We start from the raw sequence: 17,862 nt of genomic DNA on the forward strand, positions 1-17,862 counted from the left end.
GATGTAGCTAACTTGTGGGATTTGAATTATATGGTCGCTAATGAGGAGAACGAAAAGAGCGTGTCAATAAATTACGATAATCACAGAGGACCGTTCGAATTTGGAGGCGTGTTGCTGAGCGGACCGCGTGGAATGTGCTGCGCTTTAGCCAATTCGGGGCGCAAAAAGCATTTCCTAGTTGCGTACGGTTTGAGGTCTCACTGTACAACCAACACAGTATTGGTACGTTGCACTTAGCTATCTTGTAAGCACCTAGCATTATTTTTTCATAGGTGAAAGAACTTTCCAGGTGCAGCTCCGTGATATCACTCCTAGGTTAATTAGGCTGCGCGAGAGTTCATTGAACAGGAGTAGTGGTCCATGGTTAGGAAGCGTGCTTCTGCTGGACCAAGTCTCTGTAAACTGGCATTGGCGTCGCTCTCGAGTCAGCGTCGGACGCAACGGTATAAGAGAGATTTGGTGACAGAATTTCAACTATTCTTTATCAGGTGCCGCATGTAGACTGGCGTAGCATAGTGAGAGGTTTAGAAATAGACATGAAGGTTTTAGAAGCAAAAGAAGACCCAAAGTGCGCTGCAAAAATGGAAAGCGAACATGGGTACTGTAAGCGGCGGTACTGCTTCAGAACAATCTTGAATGTTATCTCGTTTGTATTATCGATTGTGTCCGTCGCATTTTGCGTTTTGCTGAGTGTTCAGAATGGTGAGATTAAAGACAGAGTAGTGGATTTGGAAACTGGAAGTGGCGGGCATCAGTTTCATCGCTTCCCTGGCTGTTCCATGGATCAGTTTAATTCAATGATACAGGAGAGAGTGGATGAACTGCTTTCACATGTGAGTCTCTCAAAAACATTGTGTTATTAACATTGTGATTATTGTGATTATTATTATTATTATTATTATTATTATTATTGTTATTATTATTATTAATTTTCGCGTTTTTTAAATTAAGAAAGTTACCATGCAACATATTGCAATGTCTCGCGTGCAAGAACGCCCGTTTGAGTTCATGCTGATTTCTTTTAATGATTTGACAGCGGTCCTACGAACATTTGGCACGGATAAGGACTGCCCGTGAAGTCCCACCTGAGTGCAACTGTCCGCCAGGTAAAGGCAATATAAATTATAATTTGACGAAAACGTGTGTGTTTCTAGGAGTTAGTGATGCTGTTAACGGGGTACATCGAACATCGAAAGTGAAACACAGAAGTTTAATTTCCGTACAGACGTTCTACAGCGTGCGCTGTGGACGCACCGCATCAATCCACTGTCCTGGCGCAGTGGTTCGCCTCTGCTTTGCTCCGCTTCGTGCGAAGTGTAGCACAGTGTGTTTGTGTAAACCTAGTGATAACAGTGGGACAGGGATCAGTTTATCCTTTTTATTTGTGAATTACTTGCTATGTGTGTCAGCACTGCCTAGCCTACTTATTCCAAAGAGTGGTCTCTTTGATTCTATTCGCAGCGGGTTTAACTTTGCCTTCAAGACAGTATCTTGCGTAACATAGCAACTGATCAGTACTGAACCTAGGAAGAAGATGATGCTTTGTTTCCTCGAGGGTTAGTGGTTGGACGAGTGGCGATTCAGATGAAGTATGAATCAGATCGCACAACTGTCCTGGAGTACTGGCATCAACGTCATTTTCGTCATACATGGCACAATGTCAAACTAAAACCGTTTGCTCAACAGTTTGCTGTTACTGCTTTTTAGAGTTATTTACATGAAATATGCTGTAAATTACCATTGTGCATTTTACATCGTCTGATTCCCACAGAATGGGTTCGTTGTGGTAAATCAGTGTTCCGCACGTGCAAGACGCTGATGGCAACATTTGGGCACTGTGAAGACTTTAATGTATGTGTCCGGACAGTCGTGTGTTGATAGTTGAAGGGGACTGTGAAGGATGCAGACAGCTGTATGTCCGTTATTACAAACAGAAAGACTGGTATTTTAAGGCTAAACATAGTAACGCTGAGAAGTTGAGTAGGGGAGGGGAAGTGTCTTTTTGCCCCGGTCCGTGTTGCCCTCTCAGATACGTTTACCCCCCGCAGTGAGAACATCAATGAGAAGTTCAGTGCTTACATACATAGTAATTCTGCCTAATCATTGTTTTTATAGTGTCGGATGATGCTTGTTGAACCATCTGATATTAGTAGGATGAAACGTTAATATCTATACTTCCTTATTTTGTCTTATATCTTTAATAATCCATTCAATCTCAGTTACCTATTTGAGAGTGGTCCCTTAATACCTATACACAGAAATGCAGTGACCGAAAGTACCCAATCCAGCCAGCAGATGGAAACATGAATTCTCGAAGTTGAGGTTCAAAATCTGCTTAGATTGGGATCAGTTTCCAAGACCCAGGCATAAGTAAGCCTGACCACTATGGGTGAAAAGAGTTCAACCTCTATAGGGTGAAATATGGTCAACAAATATAGCTTTAGATGATAGCTTTAGCTTAGTGCAAGCTATACAGTTGTTCAAAAGGTGATCTGTAAACATCAGTCATGTGGACATTTAATTGGCGGCTATGGGGAAAGATTTGACTCCCTTTCTTTTACTCTTGTATTCACCCGAAGAGAAAAAACAGATTTTAAGACAGATAAGAGGAGATGAAAATGCACTGAGGTTAAGCAAAGTCCCTGACATGACTAAAAAATCACCCACAAGTCATCATCAAACAATTCAACAAAACCCCCTACGAAGCAAAAATGATCTTTAATTTATCCACGCCGGATATCTTTTCAAAGGGAGTTTTTTAATCAATAGCGCGCTATTTATCCGTTAAGCCTGTTAAGTGACAGCGGGTAAAAGACGTGGAATTGAGCTAACAGGCTTTGCCGAGAGTGAAAAACAGCATAATGAGACACACTGTACGGTTATGTCATCCTCTACTTTAAATCCACCGTCGCACGCGCCTCCTTCATTTCCGCTCGTCGGGTGTCTGCTCACTGCAAATAGAAAACAATGAAAACATTTCACACCAAATGAGGCACATAAAAAAAAAAACAAAAAAAAACGAATGCGCCCCTCTTAACTCAGCCGACAATCTGACGATCAAGCGAGTATAAAAAGAACAGGGCCTTTGCTCACACCTCTCGTGTATGCATGGGACCTGAAACTTACACCCTCCCTCTCCTGCTTTCTCTCTCTCTCTGTCTCTCTCTCTCTCTCTCTCCTTCTCCCATACACACACACACACTCATACAAGCACTCTCTCTCTCTCTCTCTTTCTCTGTCTGTCTCTCTGTCGTATATTGTGCTTGTAAGTAAATAAATAGGACTGCAAAGGGGGAAAAAACGCTTCTTTTCTGGTATGGACAGGGGGTTATGTATCTATTTGAATTCCATTGCTGGAATCCATAGATATTGTGTTGCAGAGGAAAACCCAGAGACAATTTTGTTATTGCTTTATTAAATACCGCATTCAGTGAATGTTCGCAGATTTCTTGACTCAGTCTGTCTCCCAGTTATCCTACACTCTGGTTTGCTCAACGGCGGTTGGCGTACTTATGGTACATTATAAGACTCTCGTAGCTGAACCTTGGCCTACTGTAGAGGCATGTAATGCGTTTTTCATCGTCTTCGTTTTCAGTTTGAAAACAATTAATCGAGCAGAAAGCACATATAAAAGGGGATGGAGAAATGGTGCACGACACTCTGTCACGAGAGAGAGAGAGAGTGTGAGAGAGAGAGAGAGAGAGAGGGAGAGAGAGAGAGAGAGAGAGGGAGAGAGAGAGAAAGAGGTGGACAACCTCTAAAGGAGATAAGCTACATCACAGCGCTACTGTTTCTGTGAGAGGTTATCTCTGGCCCTTTTGCTCACTTATCACACTCCACAATCCGAGCTTGTGTTTGTCGCCAAGTCCCGCATGCTGTTACTCCCGGTGCGGTGTCCCTCTCCAAACAGCCTTAATAGTTTCAATGTTGGCAACATCGCATGTTTTCTGTTCTCTTTTTCATGTTCTCCACCCTGGGATCTGCATTCCAAATGGAGGCCTGTTGTTTAATGGAAACCTTAATAAAAACATCCACTCAGCCAGGAGAAATGCTTTCAAACTGGTGCCCCTGTTCCTCCCCTCTTTTTTAGTAACGCTTCAGAAAACCTTGGCAGACAAAATACGAAATAGAAATGCTGGAGGAAAAAAAAAAAAAAAAAAGAGACAGAAAAATAACTAGAATGCAAGTTGCAATTCGAGTATACTGTGGACATTCCCATTATATATGAATTTCTTTCTTTTTTTTTTCCCAGGAAGTGGGCGTAGGTCTTTTGACATTTAATGGTCTCAGTCCACTAAGACAGAATTCCTTGAATTCAGGGCGTCATTTTTTTATTTTACAGCTAGTTAATTTGTTGATGTTATCCTTTCTGACCTTTTATGTCGAGTGAAGCCTTTTTTTTTTTTTTTCAATTTACTGGTAAACCAGTGATGTGCTTTCAATCAGCAATGCTGATACATACAGCTATGGAAACCCTAGACAAACATGTCAAACAACGGGCGAAAGACCATTCAGTATAAACTGGCGATGATGAGTTTGGATTACGAAGCGCTCCCCCTTCCCTCGGCTCCGTCGGCCAGGCCCGACGGGGCAGCCGTTGGGTTCTCTCGTAACCGTGCTCAGAAAGATTAGACAGGTAATTAATAAGATGTAAGAAGATCCGAGTTCTCCAAAGTGGCTTTGCACCCGGTGAGGTGGGCCACATAATTAGGGAGTGTGAGGTAAGACTAAGCAGTTACCCAGCGAGGCACTGGAGCCAGCTGGTTCTGGTTAGCCCCCGGCCTGCTGCTGTACGCCGAGGGAGAGAGAGAGAGAGAGAGAGAGAGAGAGAGAGAGAGAGAGAGAGAGAGAGAGAGAGAGAGAGAGAGAGAGAGAGAGAGAGAGAGAGAGAGAGAGAGAGAGAGAGAGAGAGAGGGATTGGAGCTGCCGGAATGGTGATGGGGGTTTAGGTGGGGGTGGGTTTGAAGAAGTGGGGGGGGGGGGGGGGGGGGGGGGGGTGATTGCAATGAAGGACACTTTAGGAGGGTTATAGGAGGGGGGGTGCGATATATTTTGTGACTCTATGAGCTTAACAGAAACCTCCTTCTGCGTTTAAAGTGTAGATACTGCCTAGCTGTTCATGACTGGATGAAAAAAAGAATTATGTTTCTTAAATGCAATGCAATATCTCTAATGTGGTAATCTTGGCTCCGTGTTCTGTGTAGTCACTTTTCATATTACAATACTGAAGTGAAGCTATTTGGGCCTCTGAAAAAGACAAGAACATACAGTGTGATTTACAGCGTAGCAAATCATGCTAATTTGACAGTAAGACTAAAATATAGGATGATGCATCACTGCTCTGAATCCTAACCTTATTTGTCAGACTTAGATAGTCAGGCTGCTTTAAGAGAGTGACTGTGCTTTTGATGTAGTTCTCGGAGGGGAAATCTCACAATGGTGACATCTAAGTGCCCCTCTGATGTTGTGGGGGGATGCTTTGCCCTTCTTTGTGTCCATACATAAGAGAAACCTATCCCCTAAGGTGTCACAGGAGGGAAAAAAAAAGAAAGAGGAGCATGACTTATGAAAAATGCCATCACGGGTAACCAGCCTAAGGACTGAAGTGCTGTAGGGAGCCATAATGAAGACAGAGAGAAAGAGAGAGAGAGAGAGAGAGAGAGAGAGAGAGACACACACACACACACACACAGGCACACACACGCGTACACACACTACACACACACAGGCACACACACACACACAGACACACACACACACACAGAGGCACACACCACACACACACACACACGCACATGCACACACGCACACTCACACCCATACACACAAACACACACACGCACACACAGAGAGAGAGACACACACACACACGACCCCCCCCCCTTCCCCACACACACGCACACGCACAATCACACACACACACACACACACAGACAGAGAGAGAAAGAGAAAAGAAAAAAAGCTTTTCATAACTGTCAGCAAGGCTCTTCATCGCCCTGTCAGACATTTCTTGGCAAAATTCCCCGGATGATGAACCAGAGTCTGGGGCAAAGCGAGAGGAATCCCCGCTGGTCTCACTTGTTACCACGGACGCAGCTTGGAGGCATACACAGCAGTTCCCATGACCACAACACATGCAGACCTCCCCCCTATTTCAACTGGATTAAAGAATACAGAATTGCCCACAGTTTTAGATCTTGTACTGTCAAAGCTTTAACTTGCGGTTTGAAATGCTATGCGGTTCGAAGCTTGCTATGTTGTCTGCTCAGTTAATGGACAAGCTTTCCAGCTGAATCCACGAACGCACTACACTAGCAAAATCAAATCTCGTTTAGGACACCCCGTAGTACTGTGATTTTTTTTTTTTTTTGAACAGCGTTGCACTTTGCTGTTCCAGGATCAGGATATTTGACTAACAACACTAGAGAGAGCTATAACAGGACTAGGAACAGCTCACACCAAATTCACTGCAAAAAAAAAATAAATAAAAAAAATGGAAAGTAACCAGCATGCAGTAGGCCTGAGCTGAGTGTTTTTGTTAGTTCAGAGAAGTTTGAGGAACATAGATGAATTCAGTGAATGGGAAATGTCCTTAATTGCACTCACTACACTGTATGCAGACTGGCACTCGCAACAATGCAGCTCAGAAATGGATTTTGGCACAGCTTTTGCATAGGCAGCTGTGAGACGTGGGGACATATTCACAAAGCGTTTAGTGTACAGTATTAAACAGAGGACGAAAACATGTTTTTTGAACAGGGTGTGAAGTTTACAACATCAACGGTCTAAAAGAACTGTTTTAAGTTTCCAAAAATGAACAGAGCAAAGCACTCAGACAGGTATTGCCAAGAGGTACCCATCTTAGCATTAGATGTTTCATCAGATAACCACTTCTTTTATGTGTCTGTGTGTGTGAGTGCGTGTGTTTGTGTGTGTGTGTGGGTGCGAGTGCATGTGTGTATGCGCGCGCGTGTGTGTGGCCCCCGTTTTTGAATAAGTAAGTCATTTAGTTCAAAATCCCGAGCGACTGTACTCTTTCTCAAAGTTCCTTTTGTTGTATGACTACCACAAAGTGACCTGTCTTCTTCTCACACACCCTCGGCTGACATAAAAAGGGGTTTCCCTGTCTCCTCTACCCTCACAAGAGTCATCCTCCTTTAGGCTTTACTCAGAGCTTGAGAAGGGTGTCTGGGGCACAGGGGTTTCTCAAAGAATTGCCCACAGTTTTACCACACTGACCACATCCAGTGGAATCTCCTAAACAGAAGGCTTTTATGTTCTGTGCTTACTCCTTAAAGGCCCCTCTCTCTCTTATCCTCGGTTAAACTGACGTGCAGTGACCCTGTAATCCATGCCACTGACCCTGGATCAGTGCCAGTGTGCTGAACATCACAGAATGACTCATCTATGGAGGTTACGACTTGGTTTTAAGGCTGAGGTTCAGACGTACGAGCATAAGCAGCATTTGAATGGCTATAAAGTGACCAATGCATGGTCACCATGGCAACATGTTAAGAAGCAGTCTCGTGGTATAACTAACATTTCTAAAAATACCCGCGCAAATACATATTTCAATGACGCTCTTCAAATTCATTTTTATCGTGTTAATATTTAAAAATTTAATCTCTGTGGGGTCAAATGCATTCTCATTAAAAAAAAAAAAAAACCCAAGGAACATTTTGGCCGTGTCCTCCAGCATGGTTAAACCTATATGAATTATTCATTTGGCATATTAATGTTCTCTGTGTGCGCATTTATTATTCTGTGCAATTTGATGGAAAAAAAAAAAGATGTCTTTCTGAAAATATGACAGTGACATCAAAGAGAGAGCTAAACTGTTTACAAAATCCATTTGATTTAAAATGAAATTGTTTAATACGCCAGAGAAAAATATACCTTGTTTTAGTTGGAGCAAAATTCTTCGCAAAAGAATCTAGTGTCTTTCATTTGATACCCCATTTGCTACTTAATGAGGAACGAAACAGAATCGCTGTTGGACGATTCTGAGGGACCTCTCTCACGCGTTATGAATGTATGTGGATGGATGTTTGTGTTTGTGTTTGAGTGCGTAACCATACGAGCAAGCATTTCTCCTCAGGCTGCTTTTGATTGGCTGTTTGCGGTGTAAGAGAAAACAGATATGCACAGTATCAAAATAATAGAAATAGTCAGTACAAATATCACTGGCTGGTGAATACCTTAAGTATGCCATGGAACCAAAGCTTTGCCTTTCCATCCTGCTTGTGTTATAAATGCAAACCATAAAGAACATGGAATGTTTGTTTCTGGTCATGTTGCATGGTTTTGGAGGACAGACAGAAAAACAAGATTCTGAGATTTCAGCATATTTAACTAAGTGGAAAATGTGTCCTTCTATAACTTTGAGACTATTTGCTGTCTTGTGCTAACATGCCATTTTTTTGTAACTGGATACGATTTCTATACATTTAACCCCTTGGAATTTAATGTATCCAACATGTAGCATGTTAGGTTTTATTATTCAACATCAATGTAAATGTTAAAATAAAAACAGATTAAGACCTTGACACTTTGAAGCAGCAGTAACTCAAACCAACACTTGTCTCCTTTGATTGATGTCATCACAGCGAGACACTTGTTTTAATATCCATCTCAGTCTCTCAGAAACACATCTGCGAGTGTTACGTCAGGGTTGAACTGTTGTTCAATGTCTCAAAGTCAGAGGCAATGACAGAGGTCAAAGGACATGAACCAAGGCCTGTAACATTCTTCTGTTAAGACCCAAAGAATGCATGAATGAATGACATGTTAGGAAAAATAAATAAATAAATAAATAAAAGATTTGGTACATACAGTATGTGTTTATCTGTAATTGTTTATAATCCTTGCAACACTAAAAACTCTTTGTGAAAATTCAAGATTCACTCACATTCATAATCCAATACAGAGATGACTTAAAATGATATGAACATAATTGTGGTTCAAGTTTTTTTTTTATTTTATCAATTCTAATCCCTTTCTCTTAGTTTAATGCCAGTTTCTTTATATGAAAACCAAGCCTCATCCAAGTGTCTGACTTTTCAAAGCAAAAAAGGGAGGGAAACAGATGAGCCCTCTCTGCATGGTGTTGTGATGTAGGCTTACTACCCCATGGAGTGTGGGAGGTCAGAGTCAATGTGAAAATGTTGGATCAAACTGTGCACTTTCTCCTGTTCTCTAGGCCACCCACCATTAGACTCCATTCTCTCAACATTCATATGTCTGAAAAGATACATAGTAGATACACACACACACACACACACACACACACATATAAAAATGCACACACACATGCATAACTGTCAGACTGTATGTAATAAATTTAATGTACAGCCCCATTTTGGTCACAATAAATGCGCACACACACATACGCACTCAGTCACACACACACACGCACACACACACACACACGCACACACACACACACACACACACACACACACGCACACATGCACATTAATTTCAAGTTCACTTAGTGGAAATGACCGATAAACTGCGGGAAACTTGTTTGAAGTGTGCATACATTCTTTCATGCTCCAAGAACAAGGATGAATCAGTTTTATAGTCTGTTGAAGAAGAGCCGTCGTTACAAACACAAGGCTCCATTCATAAAATGGATAGAACATGTGGAAAATGCTTCAAGATAACTTTCGCGTTTACAGAAACTTAAAGGAATAAGATATATTGAGACAGATGAGTAAGACCCACACAAAGACAACACATACACACACACACACATATATATATATATATATATATATATATATATATATATTCCTTATTCCTCAACATATGCTATTCCATCCCACAGTTTATGCTATATATATATATATGTAGTATAATTGAATCACAGTTTTGCTCTAGAGGTCAGTGGCATTTTGTTTGGTCTCATTTCTTGGTTATGATGTCATCGTTCTTTTTTTAAAGGTTAGAATAATACACGTAAAGCTGATTTTTATTAGTGAAACACAGCTGGGGAATAGTTTGACGGTAAGCAGTGGATTTTATACGGTTCCCTTCGGGCAGGATGGCAAGACGTTGGCTCCCCGTGACCCCGGTAAAGCCCGGAGACTTTCTCGTGCCGGTATGATGCGAGTTCATGTGATGTCTCACACACTTGTATCTGATGAAGCGCAGGGCGAAAACAGCTGTGTAAGCCCTCGGTTAAGTCCCACGAAATCAGTCAAACAGGAATAGGACAGACACGTCCAACTCCACGTAATTGAATTGCAAGGTAATTTAAAATAAGCTGAATAAGCTTAATGGCTGGTAATATTCAATTTTACAATGCTATATTTGGAGGCTAGTAAAATCTGATCTGGAATACTCATAATAATACCTGTGCATGGTGAAAATAAAAGGATTTAATAATGCTCGTCATGTCAAATAATATTTGAACTGCATATGGAGTGCCATCTGTTATCACTTATCAATAATTAACCTAATGTGTCTAATTCTTGGACCTTAACCATGCAATAAAGAATGCACTGAAGTGTTTAATTGAACAGGGAACCATTGTGATTAAGGTTTTAATGCTCCAGCTAGTAAAAGACATACCACACAGACAAAAAGTAGAACACCATGACTGTCTTTTCTTGTGCTTATAAAAATTGGATGAACTTGGTTGGATACAGCCTGCCCCGTGTCCTGAAGAGCCTACAATGAACACTAATCAATTGGGTCTCTCTAAATCATGCACAAAGACACAGTCTTTGTGAGTGCACAGTCTCTTTTTACTTACTTAGTTTTTTGTATTTTCACTTTTTGTACTTTCACAGACACACCACTTTCCATGAGAGAGTGAAATGCTGGCATTTTTTTGGTTTGTTTAAAAGACAGAACCAAGAAAAAGATTACTTTTGAGAAGAGAGTGTTGTTTGTAAGCTGCCCCCCCCCCCCCCCCTAAAAAAAATCTTTTGGTAATATTTCACATTGTGCACAGTACCATTTCTTACAGCTGACAAGACACCTGTTGTAAAACTTGCTTTTTAAAACATACAATCATCAGGCCAAAAAAGCAACATTTTCACATCATTTTAGAGAAATTCCAAATGACATGGAATTGATTTCAACTGGTGCCAATATTCTGTGCCATCGACATGCAAAGTTTCTTGGTTCTTTTTGGAGGCATAGCCCAGCTAAAGTGTACGCTAACCAAAATGAAACTCAAGTTTCTCATGTGGTTATTTAGTAATCAGCATACCCAAAGTGAGATTATACAGATGACGCATTCCAAAATAATCTTCCATAACAGCACGTGACAAACCAATCAGTGGCCACGATGTTGACATCAGATTTACAGTGAAATGGTTCCAGGTATGGTTCCAGGTATTAAACAGGACTGAAACGTGACAGCATTTTTTTTTTTTTTTTTTGTGGTTGGTTATTGGAACCTCTGAAGGAAAGGAAGTGGAAACAAAGCAAGGTTCCAAGTGGTAAATGAAAAATGACATTGGTGTCAGAGACAGGATGGCTGGAGCCATGACAGTTGCTGAGAACGCTCAGGTTGGAAACAGCTCACAGTAACACGGGGATGACGACTGTCATGTGGAGGAAAAAGAAATTGCCTTGACTTGTCCATTAAAAGAGACTATGATGTGGTTGTTCGTGTTTCTCTCGTCTCTGCTGCTGACGTATGGGTTAAATGTCATCAGGCGTGGGGGGTTTTTTTTTGTTTTTTTTTTTGCATAGGGTTAACTTAGTAATTTTGTTTTAAAGTCAAAACTGAATGATGGATTTTAAATCATCTTTCATTTAAAAGAAATGTTTTGCATTCAACATGAGACATTCCCAGAGGCCGGGAGTTTAATAGGAAAGGATGGGGCTGGTTTCCTCCCAGTCTCTTTGACCTTCAAGACAAAGAGAGACCAGAGTCAGCTCAACCAGCCACACAATGATAAAAAAAGTGATAAAAGTGTTAGTCTGTAACTTTCACACGCACGCACACACACACACACACACACACACACACACACACACACACACATGCGCACACACACACAAAAACTCATTAACATGCATTTTGAAAGTCTACAATGTATGGCAATGAACTTTTCTGGTGTTAATCTTTTGAAAAACTTCCAGTCCTTCTTTCCTCTGGATTCAAAAATATATCAACAGTAGCATTAACAAGATGATTCCATGTTTTTTTTGTTTTTTTTTGAGGATAACATACTTTTGAGAACATTTTCTAAGCCTGTTAAGTTACAAGGCAAAATATAAACCTATAAACTTAACAAATAAGTTCGAAATTGATTATGGAATATCAGATGTGTAACCGAAATTTTATGATCATCACGTACATTTGTCTCATCCAGTTATGAACGGCGAATAGATCATAGGTCAGACAGAGGATACAGACGTATCTTTATTTCATAGAGTGTCAGAATCAATAACAATATGGGGATGGTTTGAGTTTCTGAAAAGAGCATGTACCTCGTTTCGAAAGGCAGCCAGGGAATAGCACCACATAACTCAAAGAAACTTAAGATTTCAAGCAGAAACTCAGTGGGTCATATATGCTCCCAGAGGTCTGAAGTTATTCTATGCAAAGTTCACATTCATAAATCTGAGTTTCTTCGCAGTCGTAAGGGCAGGCGGGTAAACCTTTAGAAATTTCACACATTGTACACAAATGGAGTCTTAGAAAGCCAAATGTCTCGCCCTAAGCAAAGTAACAGCAGTCGACAAGACGTGCTCATTTACTTGTATCATTACCCAAATTGGTTTAATGGATTGTACAAAGGATCTGAAACAAAATTACATCTATATAAAGCAATTTGTCGACTTCCCATATTTATGACTTCCCATATGTGTAAAAAGGCCCATATGTTACGTGACTTTTGTTAGCACTGTCAGTTTGCATTTCCTATAGCATTTCCTAGTCTATTTATATGCCCTTGAAGCAATCTCATCTCCCTGTCTGGGTTTATACTTTGGTATTTTATTTTTCCTCTGTGTGTCTCCACTCACATCAACAGATCCAGAAATTGCTCGCTTTTCATTATGGACTCTATTACCCTGAGACATCAGTGCTTGCGTTGCCCAAACTTCCTTACCTTCAGGCTGTGTTTTAACGGGCTAGGGGCAGTAGGGACATTCTGGCGATACCGGATATTACCTAGCTACCTTTGAGAGGTACAGACAGGACCGTAGCTTGATTGGTCTGGGGCCTCATACTTCTCCTCGCACGGTTCCCAGCTGCGATGTGCCAGCCTCACCCATTCAAGAGGCCACTGCTTGTCAGAGGAAGGATGGAATGGCCCGTGGCACTTGGCCGTGGAGCACCAGCGAGTTCCAGATAGAGGAGGAGGAGGGGCCTGGAAGGAGAGGCGATTATTTATGAGGAGGGTGTGGAAGAGAGGTTTGAGTTTAATATGCCATCCTTAATAGTTGGGAGCCATTACAAAGCAGGTAGATTACTCCCTTCTGGCCTGTTTTTGGATTAATGTTAGCCAGCCAAAGTAAACACCAGAGGAAGTGGACAAAGGGCTTTGCCCATTCTCAGGAATACCGCTAATGTCCCACCAGAGCCTCTGTAAAAGTGGCCAATTTGTAACACCGAATACTTATTACCATCTGAGAACCTCCGAGAGCTCTGACCGTGTTATTCGACGATACTGAGAGCAATGTCTCTCTCTCATTCTGCAAAAAGAAATACAGTATCTCCTCAGCACAGCACAGGGCATAAGTCTAACCCACAGTTCATGCTCAGACACGGGATAATTGGATTTTAAATGCGTCTAATTCTCAGTTATTGATTTAAATCAATTTAGATTTGGCTAGCCAAACTTAAGAAAAGTATAATAGGCCAGGGTAAAACTTGGACGCTTGCTGGCTAAAATTATAGAAGGATATGTCTGTGATTCTTTTATGTTGCTAGTGCAAAAGCAATAGGGCAAGGTACAGTTTGTGACACAAGTAATCCACAGACGCTAAAGGAGTATCTAACATAAGGAGAAGTACTCATGTTCTTCTCTTTATCTCAGAACTAGGTCGAATTGTGTCCTCTTCCCAAATCAACCATGTTTAATTGCTCTGCACTAAAGAATTTCTCATGTGTACAGAAACCAGCCAAGTCTGATGCAGTGCAATAATTGTTCACTTAACTTGTTTCATTGTGTCTCTGTCTGTACTACGTCTGCCAAAAGATTTTCTGTCCCCCCCGCCCCGTGTCAGATGTCGTTGTCCCCTGTGTTCTCTTCTCCAAATAGCAAAACAAAACAAAACAACGCCAAAAAAAGCCCTTACAGCTACTGACAGGAAGTTTCCCTCAGAAAATGCTAGAATTTCCAAATGCCATTCTCTCTCAGTCATATAAATGATTTTCTTTGTAGGATTGGTTTCAGCAAACAGCTTTTCAACCCAAGATGTAATTAAGCTTTTCCCTGCCTCTCAGAAAAATGTTTTTCCTTTAAAAGTGTTCAGATGCAACACTTTATTGACACAAAGAAATTGTATATTTTTTAATTGGCTTTGTGAGACTACTTAAATGTGTGCTAGGTCATAAGCAAGTGAAACAGATGAGACTGATGAGGAATAGAATCCTTCTAGATGTAGAGAAAATGAACTTTGTGCAGTTAATGTGAGTCCTTCTGAGAGGGATGGAAAAGAACCTGAAACAAATTTGAAGTAATTATTATTTTTGCTCCCCTTTTGAAATGGCAAACAAAACAGAAAGAACATAGAGGAGGTTCAGTTGTCTAAACTGATAAACAAAATGAGTTCTACCATTTGGTGCTTTGATTCAAAAGACTGCAGTTACCACTTAGAAAGCAGATACAGAATAGATAATCTAAACTCATGCTTGCTGTCTAAGAGCCGACTGTGTTGTCTGTGAGGAGGGCTTTGGTAATGAAAAAGGATGGAATGCAATGTCATATCGAAGAGACATCAAAGAAACATTAGATGTTGAATTCCTTATATTAAGACCTCAGGTTATGCATGGTGTGCTGACAATCTGTTCTTTTATCAAAGTTTTCCTCAACAACAGAAAGAGCTTCAGGGGCTTTCTTCTTTTCTGAATAAATTTTGACATCTAGATTAGAAATGATTCCGAGACTTGGTTGCTCTTGAATTTAGGGGCTATTTACTTATACTCTTTAACTTGGATGATATCTGGGATCAGTGTATTAAGTTCAGGAGGATGAAGGTTTGGGAAGGGTGGGTCAAGTACGTGCAGAAGTGTGCAACTCAAATTGGCACCTGGAATCCCGCCCATGTACCCCAAGAGGGAAGCACACATGGAGGATCACTGAAACCAAAGCTCCTGCTGTTACGGAAAACAAGGGTCATATATCACCCAATATTACCCTCCTAAAATGAACTGAATAGTTTTATTACATCGTTAGCTGCTACATCGTTAACAGAAGTGGCAAATCTGGTGTAAAACTGAATCTAAAATGTATACTATGTGTATCCATGTGTAATACCACATATTTAAACAACACTAGAATAGCTTGCGAAGATCATATTCGGTGCTCAGAATATTCCAGTTTAGCTTAGGTTCATACACGTTTCCAGAAGTCAGTTACCATTGCTTTTGAGGTCCTCAGACATTTTCTTTGAATAGTGTGGGTTGAAACCTTGGACCAAACACAGCACAGCATTTGGCAAGACTTCAGTTCTCCCTAGAGATGAGTTGAGCACTTCTACCTTGATGCCTCAGGGTTGAAGTAGAAAACAGAGAGAATCTGTGTACCCTACAAGTCTAAGCTGCCTCTTGACATTTCCAAGCACTGATGTACAAACATCTCCACCGACCACAGCAGGTGTGAGGAATAAGGGGAGGTATGCTCCTCCTTAGCCCCCCCTGAGAACTGGCCTGGAGAATGTCAATATTAGTAAGACATATCAAAGTCCACCCTGTTTTTATATCATGCTACATTTGTATTTACCACAGCTGTATTGCACGAAAAGTCCGGGCACCCCATAGGCACGCACAGTGGCATAAGCGGCCAGTGATTTCCTCCCTGTTTATTGCATCTAGGTTGGAAAAAAAGAGGTATGGCTTTGCTATCATTGGATTTGAGAGTGTGTCTTCCAGGCACTGCCAGACATGGACTCCTCTTATGTGGGAAAAATCAGTGAGGCCCAATCTTGCTCCCCAGACCACCCTCTCACGAGACCAAACTCAACTCAAAGACGTCTGGATTCTGTCATAAAGACGGTACTTTATGTATACATTACAACCTGACCCAAATTGGAAGCTGTTTGTGAAATTTGACAGGTTAACCCACACTCAAGCCTGGGAGACCTTATTCAGTAAGAAAACAAACAGTTAGATTTATATCACATCAACTCTATACATCTGATTGACAGCACAAGCAACTGTTAAGCGAACCTGGGACTCCACATTCCCTAATTAATACTACAATCCCTATTGTTAAAGTACTTAAGTGTACACAACACTGCCATTCAGAACCAAAATTACACCTAATTGACCACTGGTCCTTACTCTGACTACTGTTTAGAGCACAAGCAGATCTGAGGACCTTGTGGTAAAAACGTTAACTTCAGAGGGGGTTCCTGCTGGCCGTCTTTTCCTTGTCGCGCTGTTTTAGTGTCCTTTTATAACCTCCTTCCTTCCTCTTTCCCTTCCCACAGTACAGAGTCCTCAGCAGGACTAGGCTCACACTAGGGAGTGAGGAAGCTGGCATGGTTCATTAAGCCAATGTGGTAACGCCACCCATGTCACCACACACACAATGGGGTCTTTCTTCTAGGACTGACACATTTTTTAAAACATAAAAAAAAATACAAATCAGCCCGGAGCATTTTTTTTTTCCCCCTGGCTTCTCGGTCCTGAGAAAACTACTGTATTGCTGTATGGAAAATTCATCAACTGGTCACCATCAAAAGAACTATGAGATAATCTGAGTTCGGGTTATAATTTCTCCATAATGTTATGTGTTTTATTGTTAGCACGAAGTCTTTAATCTGTTGTGTAGCCCTATGGCAGCCTTGATAAGCAGAGAATAATACAAGAAGATAATGATGTTCGATATTCGGTGAGCCAGATTTTGCTGGCATTGTCAAGTCCAGAGGAGTAAAAAGATGAGACATCCTGTTGTTTGTTCCAGGAGGGTAAACAATTCCCGCATTCTAAAGCTGGCACCACAGCCGGCCTGAAGGGCATGCTAACACGCAAGCATTATTTAACAGCAGATTAACATGGTGCATTTTGATACATGCTGGGTGCTGACCAACTCAGTGGATTAATGCCTCTTGTTCTGAGACTGTACAAAGTGTTTGTGGTTATTTAGAGGATAGCCGTGGCTCACTGCTCAGACATAATCGCTGATTGAGTAGAAAAAAAAAAAAAGATTTTTTTTTTTTTTTTAATCAGTTACATTGTTTAATTATTTTTTAGTGCAAATTATATTGTACATTTTAAAAACAGACATTTATTAATACAACCAGGAAAACTAATAAGAAAAAAAGTGCATACTTCATACAGTGAATCACTGCATATTGTGTGTGTGTGTGTGTGTGTGTGTGTGTGTGTGTGTGTGTGTGTGTGTGCGTGTGTGTGTTGTGTCTTCTTCACGGAGGCTTGCTGTTATTGATGAGTCATCCCCACCCCGTGCAGTCTATTGCTCAGAGAACTGTGCATCTAGCTCTGCCCATGATTTTAATGTGTCCATCAGTGATTTGTGTGGTAAACATATTTTGGCTGTGAGCAGACCGCTGATGTGAGTCGTTGCCATTGTGTATCAGCTTCGCTTAGTACCTTTTCATCGGTTTTGTCATTGGACAAGCCTGGATAAACAACGTTTAGCATTTTGCACAATGTCCATGTTTCGAATGCATCCAGCTTTTTCTTGTGTTATTCTTTCAGAGTCC

The 17,862-nt window shown here is 41.1% G+C and overlaps 1 protein-coding gene across 1 annotated transcript in view; it reads left to right on the forward strand.

Moving 5' to 3' along the window:
• Window positions 1-536: 536 nt before the first annotated feature.
• Window positions 537-17,862, forward strand: part of col25a1 (collagen type XXV alpha 1 chain) — a 134,810-nt gene continuing 117,484 nt past the window's right edge. The window contains exons 1-2 of the mRNA XM_030779491.1: window positions 537-833; window positions 1,037-1,106. Coding sequence (XP_030635351.1) covers window positions 537-833; window positions 1,037-1,106 — 367 coding nt within the window. The remainder of the gene's footprint in view (window positions 834-1,036; window positions 1,107-17,862) is intronic.

Source organism: Chanos chanos, chromosome 7, assembly GCF_902362185.1.
Source record: "Chanos chanos chromosome 7, fChaCha1.1, whole genome shotgun sequence".
Lineage (NCBI taxonomy): Eukaryota > Metazoa > Chordata > Actinopteri > Gonorynchiformes > Chanidae > Chanos > Chanos chanos.